Raw genomic sequence first — 16,997 nt, 5'->3', positions numbered from 1 at the left:
CCTCACTTACACCAATGGACAGATCATCCAAACAAAATTAATAAGGAAACACACGCTTTAAATGACACAATAGACCACATATATTTAATTGATATTTATACAACACTGCATCTAAAAACAGCAGATTACACTTTCTTCTCAAGTGCACATGGAACATTCTCCAGCATAGATCACATGTTGGGTCACAAATCAAGCCTCAGTAAATTTAAGAAAACAAATCATATCAAGCATCTTTTCTGACCACAACGCTATGAGATTAGAAATGAATTACAGGGCAAAAAAGGTAAAAAACACAAACACATGGAGGCTAAACAATACGTTAATAAATAACCAAGAGATCACTGAAGAAATTAAAGAGAAAATCAAAAAATACCTAGAGACAAATGACAATGAAAACACGCAGATCCAAAACCTATGGGATGCAGCAAAAGCAGTTCTAAGAAGAAAGTTTATAGCAATACAATCCTACCTCAAGAAACAACAAACATCTCAAATAAACAACCTAACCTTATACCTAAAGGAACTAGAGAAAGAAGAACAAACAAAACCCAGTTAGTAGAAGGAAAGAAATCATAAAGATCAGAGCAGAAATAAATGAAATAGAAACAAAGAAGACAATAGCAAAGATCAAAAAGCTAAAAGCTGGTTCTTTGAGAAGATAAACGAAATTGATAAACCATTAGCCAGACTCACCAAGAAAAAGAGGGAGAGGACTCAAACTAATAAAGTTAGAGATGAAAAAGGAGAAGTTACAATAGACACCGCAGAAATACAAAGCATCCTAAGACTACCACAAGCAACTCTATGCCAATAAAATGGACAACCTGAAAAAAAAAAAAAGGACAACCTGGAAGAAATGGACAAGTTCTTAGAAAGGTATAGCATTCCAAGACTGAACCAGGAAGAAATAGAAAATATGAACAGATGAGTCACCAGTATTGAAATTGAAACTGTGATTAAAAATCTTCCAACAAACAAAAGTCCAGGACCAGACAGCTTCACAGGTGAATTCTATCAAACATTTAGAGAAGAGCTAACACCTATCCTTCTCAAACTCATCCAAAAAAATTGCAGAGGAAGGAACACTTCCAAACTCGTTCTATGAAGGTACCATCATCACCCTGATACCAAAACCAGAGAAAGATATTACAAAAAAAGAAAATTACAAACCAATATTACTGATTAATATAGATGCAAAAATCCTCAACAAAATACTAGCAAAAAGAATCCAACAACACATTAAAAGGATCAGACACCATAACCAAGTGGGATTTATCCCAAGGATTCAAGGATTCTTCAATATATGCAGATCAATCAACGTGATACACCATATTAACAAATTGAAGAATAGAAACCATACGATCATCTCAATAGATGCAGAGAAAGCTTTTGACAAAATTGAACACCGATTTATGATAAAAAATCTCCAGAAAGTGAGCATAGAGGGAACCTACCTCAACATAATAAAGGCCATATACAACAAACCAACAGCAAACATCACTGTCAGTGGTGAAAAACTGAAAGCAATTCCTCTAAGATCAGGAACAAGACAAGGATGTCCACTCTCATCATATTATTCAACATAGTTTTGGAAGTCCTAGCCATGGCAATTAGAGAAGAAAAAGAAATAAAATGAATACAAATTGGGAAAGAAGACGTAAAACTGTCACTGTTTGCAGATGACATGTTACTATACATAGAGAATCCTAAAAATGCCACCAGAAAACTACTAGAGCTAATCAATGAATTTGGTAAAGTTGCAGGATACAAAATTAATGCACAGAAATCTCTTGCATTCCTATACAGTAATGATGAAAAATCTGAAAGAGAAATTTAAGTAACACTCCCATTTACCATGGCAACAAAAAGAATAAAATACCTAGGAATAAAACTACCTAAGGAGACAAAAGACCTGTATGCAGAAAACTATAAGACACTGATGAAAGACATTAAAGATGATAACAACAGATTGAGAGATATTCTATGTTCTTGGACTGGAAAAATCAATACTGTGAAAATGACTATACTACCCAAAGCAATCTACAGATTCAATGCAATCCCTATCAAATTACCAATGGCATTTTTTACAGAACTAGAACAAAATATCTTAAAATTTGCATGGAGACACCAAAGACCCCGAATAGTCAAAGCAGTCTTGAGGGAAAAAAACGGAGCTGGAGGAAGCAGACTCCCTAACTTCAGACTATACTACAAAGCTATAGTAATCGAGACAATATGGTACTGGCACAAAAACAGAAATATAGATCAATGGAACAGGATAGAAAGCCCAGAGATAAACCCAGGCACCTATGGTCAACTAATCTATGACAAAAGAGGCAAGGATATACAGTGGAGAAAAGACAGCCTCTTCAATAAGTGGTGCTGGGAAAACTGAACAGATACATGTAAAAGAATGAAATTAGAACACTCCCTAACACCATACACAAAAATAAACTCAAAATGGACTAGAGACCTAAATATAAGACCAGACACTATAAAACTCTGAAAACAGAGGAGAACACATTTTGACACAAGTCGCAGCAAGATCTTTTTTGATCCACCTCCTACAGTAATGGAAATTAAAAAAATAAATAAACAAATGGGACCTAATGAAACTTAAAAGCTTTTGCTAAGCAAAGGAAACTACAAACAAGACAAAGAGACAACACTCAGAATGGGAGAAAATATTTGTAAATGAATCAACGGACCAAGGATTAATCTCCAAAATATATAAACAGCTCATGCAGCTCAATATTTTTTAAAAAAATCCAAAAATGAGCAGAAGACCTAAATAGACATTTCTCCAAAGAAGACATACAGATGGCCAAGAAGCACATCAAAAGCTGTTCAACATCACTAATTATTAGGGAAATGCAAATCAAAACTACAATGATGTATCACCTCATACTAGTTAGAATGGGCATCATCAGTAAATCTACCAACAACAAATGCTGGAGAGGGTGTGGAGAAAAGGGAACCCTCTTGCACTGTTGGTGGGAATGTAAATTGACACAGCCACTATGGAGAACAGTATGGAGGTTCCTTAAAAAACTAAAAATAGAATTACCAAATGACCTAGCAATCCCACTACTGGGCATATACCCAGAGAAAACCATAATTCAAAAAGACACATGCATCCCAATGTTCATTGCAGCACTATTTACAATAGCCAGGTCATGGAAGTAACCTAAATGCCCATCAACAGACAAATGGATAGAGAAGATGTGGTACATATATACAATGTAATAGTACTCAGCAATGAAAAGGAATGAAACTGGGTCATTTGTACAGATGTGGATGGATGTAGAGACTGTCATACAAAGTGAAGTATGTCAGAAAGAGAAAAACAAATATCATATAGTAATGCATATGTGTAGAATCTAGAAAAATGGTACAGATGAATCAGTTTGCAAGGCAGAAATAGAGACACAGATGTAGAGAATAAATGTATGGACACCAAAGGAGGAAAGCAGGAGGGTGGGCGATGGTGGTGGGATGAATTGGGAGATTAGGATCAACAAATATACACTACTATGTGTAAATTAGATAGTAAGAACCTGCTGTATGAAAATAAATAAAATAAAATTCAAATCACACATACACACAAAAAACCAAAGGTGAAATACGTTCAGACATAAAAAAGCCGGAAGAACTCATCACCAGTAGACCCCCCACTAAAAGAAATGTTAAATGATGTCCTTCAGAAGAAAAGTGATACCAGATGGAAATCTGGATCTATACAAAGGAATGAAGAGCTTTGGAAGTGGTAATTCCATGGGTAAATATGTAAGATTTTAAAAAATCATTTTAATCTCTTTATAAGATATTTGACTTAAAAACAAGAACAGTGTTTTGTGTGGTTTCCAACATACATAAAAATAAAATGAATAAAGATCCAGAGGGGAGAAATGGAAGCACACTATTGCGTGATTCTTATAAGTGAACTGGTATCACCCAAAGGTAGAATATTACAGGTTAAAGATGTATAACTATAAAATCTAAAGCAATCTCTAAAATAACAAAAGTTATAGTTAATAAACCAAAAGTGATAAAATAAAATCATAACAATGCTCAATTAACTTTAAGTCTAATGTATCACTTTTTCCATTTATGAATCACATTTTTGATTTGATATCTAAGAACTTTTTAATCATAAATCCCCACAGATTTTTCCTTTTTTTCCTAAAAGTTTTATATATTACATTTAAGATGATAAAATTTGAAAAATGAAGCCAATTTAAGAGATAACATTAAGTGTACCAACATTTGCATTGTAAGGGTCCCAGGAGAAGAGAGAGAAAAGGGGATTCAAAATGTATTTAATGAAATTATAGCTGAAAATTTCCCAAACCTGAAGAAGGAAACATATCTATACAGGAATCACAGAGGGTCCCAAACAAGATGAACCCGAACAGACCCACACCAAGACATATCATATTTAAAATGGCAAAAGTTAAAGATAACTAAAGAGGTTTTGGGACTTCCCTGGTGTCCAGTGGTTAAGACTCCGGCTTCCACTGCAGGGGGCATGGGTTGGATCCCTGGTCGGGGAAAATCCTGCATGCTGCATGGCAGGAGTTCTATAGGCAGCAAAAGAAAAACAAAATCATATACAAAGGAATCCCCATAAGGTTATAAGCTGATTTCACTGCAGATACTTTGCAGGCCAGTAGGGAGTGGCATGATATGTTCAAAGTGTTGAAAGGGAAAAACCTGCAACCTAGGATACTGTACCCAGCAAGATTACCATTTATAAAAGAAAAAGAGATAAAGAACAAGACAAGCAAAAACTAAGACTTCATCAATACTAAACCTACCCTGAGAGAAACATTAAAGGGTCTTCTCTAAGTGGATAAGAAGAAATGTATAGGAAAGGGAAAATCCCACTAGGAAAGGCAAATATACAGTAAGGACTGAGAAGCAACCACTTAAGCCAGTATGAACATAAAAAGACAAAAAATGGTAAAAGCAACTATAAAATAAGCAGTTAAGGGATAAGCGTGAAGATATAAAATAGGACATCAGAAACACAAAATGGGGGGAGGGGATTAAAAAATGTAGACCTTTTAGAATGTTTTTGAACTTAAATGACTACCAGTTTAAAATTAGCAGATATAGGACTTCCCTTTTGACGCAGTGGTTAAGAATCCACCTGCCAGTGAAGGGGACACAGGTTCAAGCCCTAGTCTGGGAAGATCCCACATGCCGCAGAACAACTAAGCCTGTGCGCCACAACTACTGAGTGTGTGCTCTAGAGCCCACAAGCCCACAACTACTGAGCCCGCGTGCCACAACTACTGATGCCTGCACGCCTAGAGCCTGTATTCTGCAACAAGAGAAGCCACCACAATGAGAAGCCCACGCACCGCAACGAAGAGTAGTCCCCGCTCGCCACAACTAGAGAGAGCCCACACACAGCAACGAAGACCCAACGCAGCCAAAAAAATAAAATAAAATAAAGTAAAATAAAAAGTTTAAAAAATAAAATTAGTAGATATATTATAGGCCAACACATATGAATCCCATGGTAACCACAAATAAAAAACCAACGATACACAAAAACTAAAAAGATAGGTACACAAGCAAACTACTAAGGAAAATCATCAAACCATAAGGGAAGAAACAAAAAGAAGAAGAAATGCACAGAGAAGAACTAACAAAAACAACTGGAAAACAAGTGATAAACTGGCAGTAAGTACACACCTATCAATAATTACTTTAAATGGCAATGGACTAAATGCTCTAATCAAAAGACAGAGAGTGGTTGATTTGATAAAAAAACAATACACTTGAATATGTTGCCTACAAGAGACTCACACCATATACAAAAATAAACACAAAATGTATTAAAGCCTAAATGTAAGACCTGAAACCATAAAACTCCTAGTACAGAACATAGGCAGAACAGTCTTTGACATAAATCGTAGCAGTATTTTTTTGGATCTGTCTCCAAAGGCAAAAGAAATAAAAGCAAATATAAACAAATGGGACCTAATTAAACTTAAAATCTTTTGCAGAGCAAAGGAAACCATCAACTAAAGGAAAAGACGACCTATGGACTGGGAGAAAGTACTTGCAAATGATATGACCGACAAGTGATTAATATCCAAAATATACATAAACAACTCATACAATATCAAAAAAAAAACAATAAAAAATGGGCAGAAGACCTGAATAGACATTTTTCCAAAGAAGACATACAGATGGCTAACAGGAACATGAAAAGATGCTCAACATCACCAATAGAGAAATGCAAATCAAAACAATGAGATATCACCTCACACCTGTCAAAATGACTACCATCAATCAGTCTACAAATAACAATTGCTGGTGAGAATGTGAAGAAAAGGGAATCCTTCTACACTGTTGGTGGGAATGTAAATTGGTGCAGCCACAATTGAAAACAGTATGGAGGTTCCTCAGAAGACTAAAAATAGAACTACCATATGATTCAGCAATTCCACTCCTGAGTATATATCCAGAAAATATGAAAACACTAATTCAAAAAGATGCACCCCAGTGCTCACAGCAGCATTATTTACAATAGGCAAAATATGAAAGCAACCCAAGTGTCCATCAACAGACAACTGGATTAAGAAGATGTGGTATATATATACAATGAAATATTACTCAGCCATAAGAAAAGAATGAAATTCTGACATTTGCAGCAACATGGATGGACCTAGAGATTAGTATGCTTAGTGCAGTAAGTCAGAGAAAGACAAATACTTAAATGCAGAGTTAAAAAAATAATACAATGAATGTACATAGCAAAATGGAAACAGACTAAGATATAGAGAACAAACTAGTGGTTACCAGTGGGGAGAGGGAATGGAGGACAGGCAAGGTGGAGTATGGGATTAACAGACACAAACTATTATGTATAAACTACGTAAGTGACAAGGATATACTGTATAGCACAGAGAATTATAGCCATTATCTTATAATTTTAATGGAGTATAATCTGTAAAAATACTGAATCACTATGCTGTACACCAAAACTAATATAATATTGTAAATCAACTATACTTCAATAAAAACATAACAAAAAAATATTCTTAAGACCTTGTGGTAGGGAAATACTTTTTCAACAAGATACAAAAATGTTCTAAACATCAAGGAAAAGATTGATAAATTTGACTAAATTAAGAAATTTCCGTACATCAGAAGTCACCTATGAGAGTGTAAAAAGTGGGACTTCCCTGGTGGCACAGTGGTTAAGAATCCGCCTGCCAATGCAGGGGATACGGGTTTGAACCCTGGTCTGGGAAGATCCCACATGCCACAGAGCAACTAAGCCTGTGCGCCACAACTTCTGCAGCCTGCATGCCTAGAGCCTGTGCTCCGCAACAAAGGGAAACCACCGCAATGAGAAGCCTGCATACAGCAACAAAGAGTAGCCCCTGCTCGCCACTAGAGAAAGCCTGCACACAGCAACGAAGACCCAACACAGCCAAAAAATAAATTTACTTTTTAAAAAGTGTAAAAAGTCAAGCTACAGTGTATCATACAATTGTCTCTAGTCATATGCAGTTATTGAGTACATGAAATGTGACTAATCCAAATTCAGATGGGCTGGAGGTATAAAATAGTCTGGGTTTTGAAGACTTCATATAAAATGTAAAATCTATTAATTTTTATATTGATTTCATGTTGAAACGAAATACTTTGGCTATGATGGCTGTGATGATTAACTTCATCTGTCAACTTGACCAGGTCACAGTGTACCCAGATATTTGGTCAAACACTATTTCAGGTGTCGTCTGTGAGGGTGTTTTTGGATGAGATTAATATTTGAATTGGTAGACTGAGTAAAGCAGATTGCCCTTCCTAATGTGGGTGGGCCTCATCCAATCATAGGCTTGAATAGAACAAAAAGGCTGACCCTCCCATGAGTGAGTGGGAATTTCCTCCTGCCTGACTGCTGTGGTGAGACATCAGTCTTTTTCTGCCTTTGAACTCCAACTGAAACAGCTCTTCTTGTTTCCCTAGTCTGCTGGTTTCTTGGACTGGAACTATACCATTGGCTCTACTGACTGCAGATCATGGGACTTCTCAATCTTCATAACTGTGTGAGCCAGTTCCTTATGATAAACCTCTCTCTACACACACACACACACACACACACACACTCACACTCACTACTTGTTCTATGTCTCTGGAGAACCTTAATAGATTGGGTTAAATAAAATATATTAAAATTATTTTCACTTGATTATTTTTGGCTTTTTAAAAATGGCTACTAGAAAATTTAAAATTACACATGGCTCACATTATATTTCTATTGGCCACTGATGATCTAACATATATAAGGAACTTCTCTGTAAAAAAAGAAACAAATTTATATCCCCCAAGTGCTTTAGATATTGGAATTACCTGATACAGGATACAAAGTTACTAGTGTAAGAAAAATATTTAATTAAAAGAAAGAACCACAAAAATGAGCAAGCAACAGCAGATTATCAAAATGACTAGGCAGATTTATATAAGAAACAAATAAGACTTTTAGAAATAAAAAATATAAACTGTTGAAGTTAAAAGTTTGGTGGGTGAATTAAAGAGAAAATTGGGCACTGAAGACAGAATTAGTTTATTGGAAAACAGTTCTAAAGAAATTACCAAGAATGCAGCCTTAGGGATGGAAAATATGAGAGATAGGATAAAATAAGAACCTCTACATGTCTGACTTAGTTCCAAGGGGAGAAAAGAGAAAGAATGGAGGAGAGGCAATATTTGAAAAACAAAATAATGGTTGAGGGCTTCCCTGGTGGCACAGTGGTTAAGAATCTGCCTGCCAATGCAGGGGACACGGGTTCGATCCCTGGTCTGGGGAGATCCCACATGTCGTGGAGCAACTAAGCCTGTGTGCCACAACTACTGAGCCTGTGCTCTAGAGCCCGTGAGCCACAACTACTGAGCCCACATGCCACAACTACTGAAGCCCAAGGACCTAGAGCCCATGCTGCACAACAAGAGAAGCCACCACAATGAAAAGCCCACACACTGCAACGAAGAGTAGCCCCGGCTCCCTGCAACTAGAGGAAGCCCACACGCAGCAACGAAGACCCAACACAGCCAAAAATAAAATAAATAATAAAAATACATTTTTTAAAAAACAGTAAAAAAAAAAGATGTTATGAAACCAGCTTTTAACTTGGAGGAAGGGACAAAAAAACAAAAATAAAATAAAGTGGAGGAAGGGGACATGAGCCAAGGAAATGTAGCTCTAGAGGGAGTGGCCCTGCGAACACCTTGATTTCAGCCCAGTAAAGCTGATTTCTGCCTTCTGGCCTCTACAAATTTGAGAGAATTAATTTGTTGTTTTAAGCCACTACATTTGTGGTAATTTGTTACAGCAGCCACAGGAACCTAATGCACCTACTATGGCTAGAAACTTCCTAAGTGTTTGAGATACATCAATGAACAAAACAAAGGTCTCTGCCCTAATGGAGCTTAAACTCTACACTAGCAGAGTAAACAGACAATATGCCATAAGTATTGTTAACAAGTAAACTGCATAGTATGTAAAAGTTAACAAATGATATGTAAGAAAGGAAAAAGAGCAGGGTGAGTGTGGAATCGGTAGTGTGTGTGTGGTGGCGTTGGTGGGCAAGTTGAAATTTTAAATAGAATGGCTATGGTAAGCTTCACTGAGAAGGTGGTGTTTGAGCAAAGCCTAATGTTTTAATTTGTGGTGTTCATTTTTAAAAAGAGGACAAAACTAAAACACTGGACAACACTGTGTTAAGTTGGGGGAGAGGTGATCAGTATTAAAGTGTTTTAACATCTTTATATTAATTGGGAGGAAAATTTAGATATTTTTGACTTTGTTAAACATACATGCTAACATATCAAGAGTAATCAGTAAAAGAATAGAAAAAGAATATAACTTCCAAATAAGTAGTGGGGAAAATGGAATAATAAACAAAATAAACAAAACTCAATATGTATTTTTTAAAGCTGAGAAAGGAGAAAAAGCAAAGAAAATTAGAAGAGATAAAGTGCAACCAGTAAGATGTTAGAAACAAATGCAAATTGATATAATTTTCCAGTTAAAGGACATAAATTGTCTTCAACTATACCTCAATAAAAAATAAATGTATATTATGAAAAAATTGACAGAAATTGTCAGATTAGGGGAAAGATGGGAAAATCCATCTAATATGGAAGAGACACACCTAAAATATAAAAATGTAAGAAAAGGCTGTTAAGCAATGAAGAGATATACCAAGCAAATACTAGACAAAAGTCAGGGTAGTTATTTTAAGACAAAATACTAAAACTGACTCAAGAATAAATAGAAAATCTGAAAAAAACTACTAAGAGATTGAATCAATAATCAAAAAACTCCCCATAAAAGCCCAGGACCTGATAGCTTCATGAATTCTAGTAAGTATTTAAAGAATTAACACCAATCCTTCTCAACTTAAATCTAGACTAGTTTCATACTGACTTTATGAAACTACTTGACTTTGAGGATTTGGATGAAACAATGTTTCTACTTGTACTTGATTTTTCTAAAATAGAACATTTAAGAATAAATACTCACCTTGAGGATTACTAGGAATCATCTGTTACCATACCTTCCCCTCCACATTCCTACAGCATTACCATCAAACCACCACAAAAAATTAAAGAGATGGGCTTCCCTGGTGGCGCAGTGGTTGAGTCCGCCTGCCGACGCAGGAGACACGGGGTTTGTGGTCCGGTCCGGGAAGATCCCACATGCCGCGGAGCAGCTGGGCCCGTGAGCCATGGCCGCTGAGCCTGCGCGTCCGGAGCCTGTGCTCAAACGGGAGAGGCCACAGCAGTGAGAGGCCCGCGTACCACAAAAAAAAAAAAAAAAAAAAAAAAAAAAAATTAAAGAGAAACTTAAAAAATAACAAAATTGACAACTGTTGAATTCATTAAAGAAATCATTAGGAAGAAGATGTTAAGTTCTGTGGTATTCTAATATTCTTACAATATTTGAATTTTAAAGATCTTCTCCAGAAACTTTTTTTAAATAAAAGTTTTATTGGAGAAAAATAGAACCACCACGTACACAGGGAAAAGAGCACAAAAATTCAACTGATACAGAACTGAAAGTCACAATTATCCAATGTTGTTTGCGATCACTTTTCAATTTCTTAAACAGCTCCCCTCAATTTGTTTAATAGTCTCACCAATTTTTTCAGCTGAAATAGCATCAAGTTTTCAAAAAATTAAGAGCCTCAGGGAAGGGACCAGCTTTCAAGATAACAAAGGTAACACCAAGAGTCTCCTAATGGTACCAATTCTACCTAAAAATTCCTTAAGAGTAATTATCGACGCTGGTGGAACAGTCTAGGTATCTCACAGACCACCAGGGTTGAGTTAGAACACTGACTTATATGGTCCAGTATGGAGAGAGGACAAACAAAATAGCTGCATTTCCTTGTCAAATAAGCTCAGTTAAGGAAACCAGGGAGGCTCTAAGAAAATACAGGCAATGGCTGCTCAAAAATAGGAAGGCATTCTAAATACCACATACTGTTGGACAACAGTGTGTAAGTTTGATGCAATTATAAAGAAAACAGGCAACTTAAAAAAAAAATAGCTGGTCACAGGTCTTTGAGAACTCAAGAAAACAATCAATAGCAAACACAAGAGCCAAAAGTCTCAGTTGAGGGTTAGGACCTAGGTATTCTTCTTAATGGTTCCAAATAGTCAAGGAAATACACTGTTGCAAAAAAACATTAAAGCAGTTCTGACTTTTTTTTTAATCAAAACAAAATTTCTGGGCTTCCCTGGTGGCACAGTGGTTGAGAGTCCGCCTGCCGATGCAGGGGACACAGGTTTGTGCCCTGGTCTGGGAAGATCCCACATGTCGCGGAGCAGCTAGGCCCGTGAGCCATGGCCGCTGAGCCTGCGCATCTGGAGCCTGTGCTCCGCAATGGGAGAGGCCACAACAGTGAGAGGCCCACGTACCACAAAAAAAAAAAAAATTCTGCTTTTCTCCAAGATCAATTCCCTTCAAAGCTTCAAGGAAAAACAAACAAGGAAGCAAAACAGAACCCCAAACCCCAAAACAAAAAACCACTGATGGGGCTTCCCTGGTAGCGCAGTGGTTGAGAGTCCACCTGCCGATGCAGGGGATACGGGTTCGCTTCCCGGTCCGGGAGGATCCCACATGCCGCGGAGCGCCTGGGCCGCTGAGCCTGCACATCGGAGCCTGTGCTCCACAACTGGAGAGGCCACAACAGTGAGAGGCCCACGTACCACAAAAAAACAAAACCAAACAAAACAAAAACCACCACTGATGTAAAAGAGAAGACTTTTACTCACATTATCAATTTGAAAAACAATGCTTTTGCTATTTTCTATGTATGAACAATCCTAGGACATTCCCCTGAAAAACAGGTGTCCAGTGGCTATGAGAACTCTTTATCTTCAAGCAATTTTGAAAGGAATAAGATCAGCATAATACAGAATTTGTAATTCCCAACTAGGGGGTGTATGGGGGAAATGAGGAAGGGTCTAGTTCTATCTAGGGCTTTAGGAAGTTAAAATAAGGATGATAGGAAATGCTTATATGCCAACAAAAAGGAGAGTTGAGGTGCTTCCAATAAAAAACTTTGGTAGAGAAAATAGGAATGCTAAATCCCAGAAAGCCTGTAACAATCTACAATTGGTCCAAGTTAAAGACATAACTGTCCAAACAACATTAAAGTCTAAAGGAAGCTGAAAACTAGTTTATGAATTTTTGCTCTTGTAAAAAGTTACAAAACACATAGGTTTTGGTCTCTTTTGTGATGTTCATATTATATTCATTTTTAATATGAAGGAAGAGTTGGATTTTTCTCTCCTACCATGTTCTTCTAGTACAACTGACCAGCAATTTTCTATTTCAGCTATTTTTATAAGTACCTGTTAATCAGCACAGTAAACTCAGGGCTGAACCATATACACACATCCCATGGGAACATTTTAGGATGTGTGTATACAAGACTATGTAAGCAACCGTCCCTCTGCTTGAAAACTTGTTTCCAAATAAAAATTTTTAAAACATCCCTTTCAGTGTAACAGAACATTACTTAGTAAAATATCAATAGCTATGACAACTTATTTTTCTCTTCAAGGGAAATCACAAAACAGGTGAACAACCAAGTCCAGGGTGGTTTTTCTATTTGATAAATACATCCAGAACTCTGTACAGTAAATAAAGTTTGCATGCAGTTTAAGTATCTTTAAATGACATTTTAAGCAAATAAACCTTTTGCTTCATAATTAATGGTGTATAAGAACCCCCCTCCTCCTCTTTTTTTTAATAGCCATAGGGACCTCTTCCCCAGTTCCAAATAGGAATCATGAAGACCAGGTACTTTCTTAAGTTTTCTGCACATCATACTAAATAACATGCAAAGAGTTCAACAACATTCTTCTTAAAGGTAAGTATTACTCTTTAAATGGGCATGTTAACCACTGAAAAGTCACTCAACTATTTCCATTACACTGCTTCATTTGGTCATTGGTAGTATAAAAGAAGTCAAATAATAACAGGTTAGTTTATCCACTGGCTACTGCTTATGACACCAAATGCTCCAAGGCCAACATTTTATGCAATATAATTGTACTGGTTTGGATTTTCTTTATCTCTTTCCATGTAGTCCCGGTCAATTAAGGATTCTATTCTCTTCTTAAGATCAGCAGGCTGTAAGAGAAGGCAAACTTTCAGTGCAAAGCTCATAATCACTGGCTCAAGCCCATTTACCAATACCCCATGAAAAAAAAAAAAAAGAACAGTTTTGGCTCATTGATTTAATGTATTTAATCTCCTTAATATTTTTTAATTTTTATCTTTTAAATCTCCTTGATTTTTTAAAGAGGAAAGTATAATGAAAATAAACCAGGTTAAAAATGTTTTTACACTATGCATACACTGTCACGTCTTATTTATCTGTTTATGTATTTATCTACCTATCTATCTATATCTATCTATCTGGCTGTGCTGGGTCTTAGTTGCAGCAGCACGAGGGGTCTGTTGCTGTGTGCAGGATCTTTAGTTGTGGCATGTGGGATCTAGTTCCCTCACCAGGGATCGAACCCGGGCCCCCTGCACTGGGAACAGGGAGTCTTAGCCACTGGAACACCAAGGGAAGTCCCCTGTCATACTGTTATACAATACTTTACTTTTCTATTTTAAAGAGGTTTTCTAAGAACCAGCTATTCTCTGCACAAATACAAAAGACTACCATAACTTCACAAAAGGAACACATGATAGTTTAAGGAAACAGAACACTATTTAGTTTTGCCAAGAAAGTTTGAGAAAATAAGTAGACCCTAAATTTGGACAAAAGCTGGTTCTCAAAGTCAGGTTGCATTTTTATAAATTAAATTAAAAATGTACTATGGAAATCACTATTTACAAGAATACTACAACAAAATGGTTTGATAAGTGAAGTATCATCTCATAATTCAGATCTTTGTATTTCAGGTTTAAGGTTTAACTGTTACCTGCTATAAATGATTTGAATTTTTGAATCCTACTTATTGAAAAATCATTGAGAAAGCTTATAGCTTGTTCTCATGATTGCATTCTTAGCTCTTGGGTAACAAAATTCCACTGTCTTTTGTATCTAGCCTATAAAGAGAATATAATCTTGCTTGCTAACAGTTTTTCAGATTGTGTAAAATGGCTACTTGATCAAGAAAGGTAAAGAGGGAAAGTAGTTTGATGGGGCAGCCAAAATTTCACCAAAGTTTGAATTCCAAGATTTGAAAATCAAAATGACTTTCTCTTAATTATGGTGAAAGACCTAGAATATCAGCACAATATTTATTACAGTGATCCTCTACCTTCCCTAGCTAGCTAGCATCAGTGATCTCTCTGGCGAGAGGTGAAATGATTGTTAAGGCAGAACATGAGGGTGAGAGTGTGATAATGAGGAGGCAGTATTAGGTTTGGAGGAGCGAGAAAGCCTACCTTATTAACAGTGACAGCTAATGAGCACTTATGTGCCAGGCCCAGTGCTAAGTTTTTACATATATTATCTCATTTAAGCTTCACAGTAATCCTACAAGATAAGTACTATTATCATCTCCATTTTACAAAAGAGGAAACAAGCTCAAAAGGTGAAATGACTTACCTAGGCCCAAAGCTCATGAGAACCCTAACAGCCAAGAGTCTATCCAAACTTTACCAAGTGTTTATCATCACAAGAGTTTAGAAATCTTCTAAAACATGAGATACAGTCCAGTACAACACCACATTGTCTAAGGCGCTTTATTACTGGACATTTATAATGGCACATGTCCACGTGACAACTAATTTGTTTGCCAGAACTACCGCTAAGCTTTAAAAAAGATGCCTAATGATTACTAGTTATCGGTATAGTTTTTAATGGACACTTACACAAGCTAACTAAACAGATTTAACTTAATTAAAATAACCAAATCTGTCAAACAGCTATAGGTATTTCAAGGAGAAAGCAGAAACAAAAATAACAAAGACGCTCAAAAAAATAAAGTGAATAAACTTGAAAATTTCAAAGATTCACTTAGCAGCTAAACTTTCAGGTATAGGAGCTTTTATAAATTGTTTTCCCCTTTTGTCACAGCTGCCCACATATGCCAACAAAGGTTTTTTGGAATCATATATATGAGCATAAGAAATGAAAACTTTTGTCCCTCCAAATGGTCTTGAGGTTTTATTCTATGTTTGTAAGATTTGTGTCTGAAAAATCTAATTTTTATATATAATAAACTCAATATTTTTATATATATAAGCAGCTCAATAATAAAATACAGAAGTACCTACCTTTACCGGAAATTTCAACTGGTTGTACACTTCTGAAACAAGGAGATTGTGGCTAAGTGTCTTTCTCATCTTCATAATTCGAACAATTGCAGCATCAATTTGATACTGTCTGTCTTGAAATACTCTTTCTGTGGTGCTTGCTTGTTCCTCAACCTAACAAAAAAGTTTTAAACTTAGGAACTGTACCTGAAGTGAAACTTGATTACTTATACAAATTGTACATTTTAGGGACTTGACACAGTTAATGCTTTAAGTATGCTGAACTATCAAAAGAAACCTTATAAATACAGATAAGGACAGAAAAAACCCCACAAACACAATTCCCATCTATCCTAATGTCCTATATCAATGAAGTAACGCCAATATTAGTTAATAGAAAAATACCATCTTTGAGCTGCTTTTCTAGAAAGACAGCTGATGCAGAATTTATCATTTTCTTTTACTCTCTTCTCAAACTCTTAACGTGTCACAAGAGGTTATTGACCAGATTTCTGTATGACATTAGTTTATCTGTAAAACTGACTGATTCTGACATCTGACTCAAAGTATGATACTAACTAGCTAAGCTAACCAGTGTCAAACTTTTTATTTAACATTTTATTTTATTGTATTGTATTTTTTGGCTGCCTTGGGTTTTCGTTGCTGCGCAGGCTTTCTGTAGTTGTGGCGAGTGGGGGCTGCTCTTCGTTGTGGTGTGTGGGCTTCTCATTGCAGTGGCTTCTCTTGTTGTAGAGCATGGGCTCTAGGAGCGCAGGCTTCAGTAGTTGCAGCTCGCAGGCTCTAGAGCACAGGCTCAGCAGTTGTGGCGCACGGGCTTAGTTGCTCCACGGCATGTGGGATCTTCCCGGACCAGGGATCGAACCCGTGTCCCCTGCATCGGCAGGCGGACTCTCAACCACTGCGCCACCAGGGAAGTCCTAAATTCTTTTCATTAATTTTTATTTTGTAATATATAAATCAGAAACGCACAGTTTAAAAAAAGTCAGTTAATCAATTCTAATGCTAAAGCAAGAATGTTCCTCTTTAGCACCTAAAATAAAAGAGTAGTTTGGGCTTTTTTTTTTTTTTTTTGCCTCATCACTCAGCATGAGGGATCTTTATTCCCGCAATCGAACCTGTACCCTCTGCAGTGGTAGCACAGAGTTTTAACCACTGGATTGCCAGGAAAGTCCCTAGGTTTGGGCTTTTTGCAGTTAGTTTCTTTCTGATACAGCACAGG

General features: G+C 36.5%; 1 protein-coding gene across 2 annotated transcripts in view; it reads right to left on the bottom strand.

Moving 5' to 3' along the window:
* Window positions 1-12,278: 12,278 nt before the first annotated feature.
* CUL4B (cullin 4B) overlaps window positions 12,279-16,997 on the bottom strand; it is a 32,898-nt gene continuing 28,179 nt past the window's right edge. For both annotated transcript variants that reach the window (XM_059050060.2, XM_059050061.2), the window contains exons 20-21: window positions 15,779-15,931; window positions 12,279-13,672 (exon numbers count right to left, since the gene is read on the bottom strand). In XM_059050060.2, coding sequence (XP_058906043.1) covers window positions 13,577-13,672; window positions 15,779-15,931 — 249 coding nt within the window. In that variant the 3' untranslated portion in view covers window positions 12,279-13,576. The remainder of the gene's footprint in view (window positions 13,673-15,778; window positions 15,932-16,997) is intronic.

Source organism: Kogia breviceps, chromosome X (genome assembly GCF_026419965.1).
Source record: "Kogia breviceps isolate mKogBre1 chromosome X, mKogBre1 haplotype 1, whole genome shotgun sequence".
Taxonomy (NCBI): Eukaryota; Metazoa; Chordata; class Mammalia; order Artiodactyla; family Physeteridae; genus Kogia; species Kogia breviceps.
This window is presented reverse-complemented; position numbering and strand designations above follow the sequence as displayed.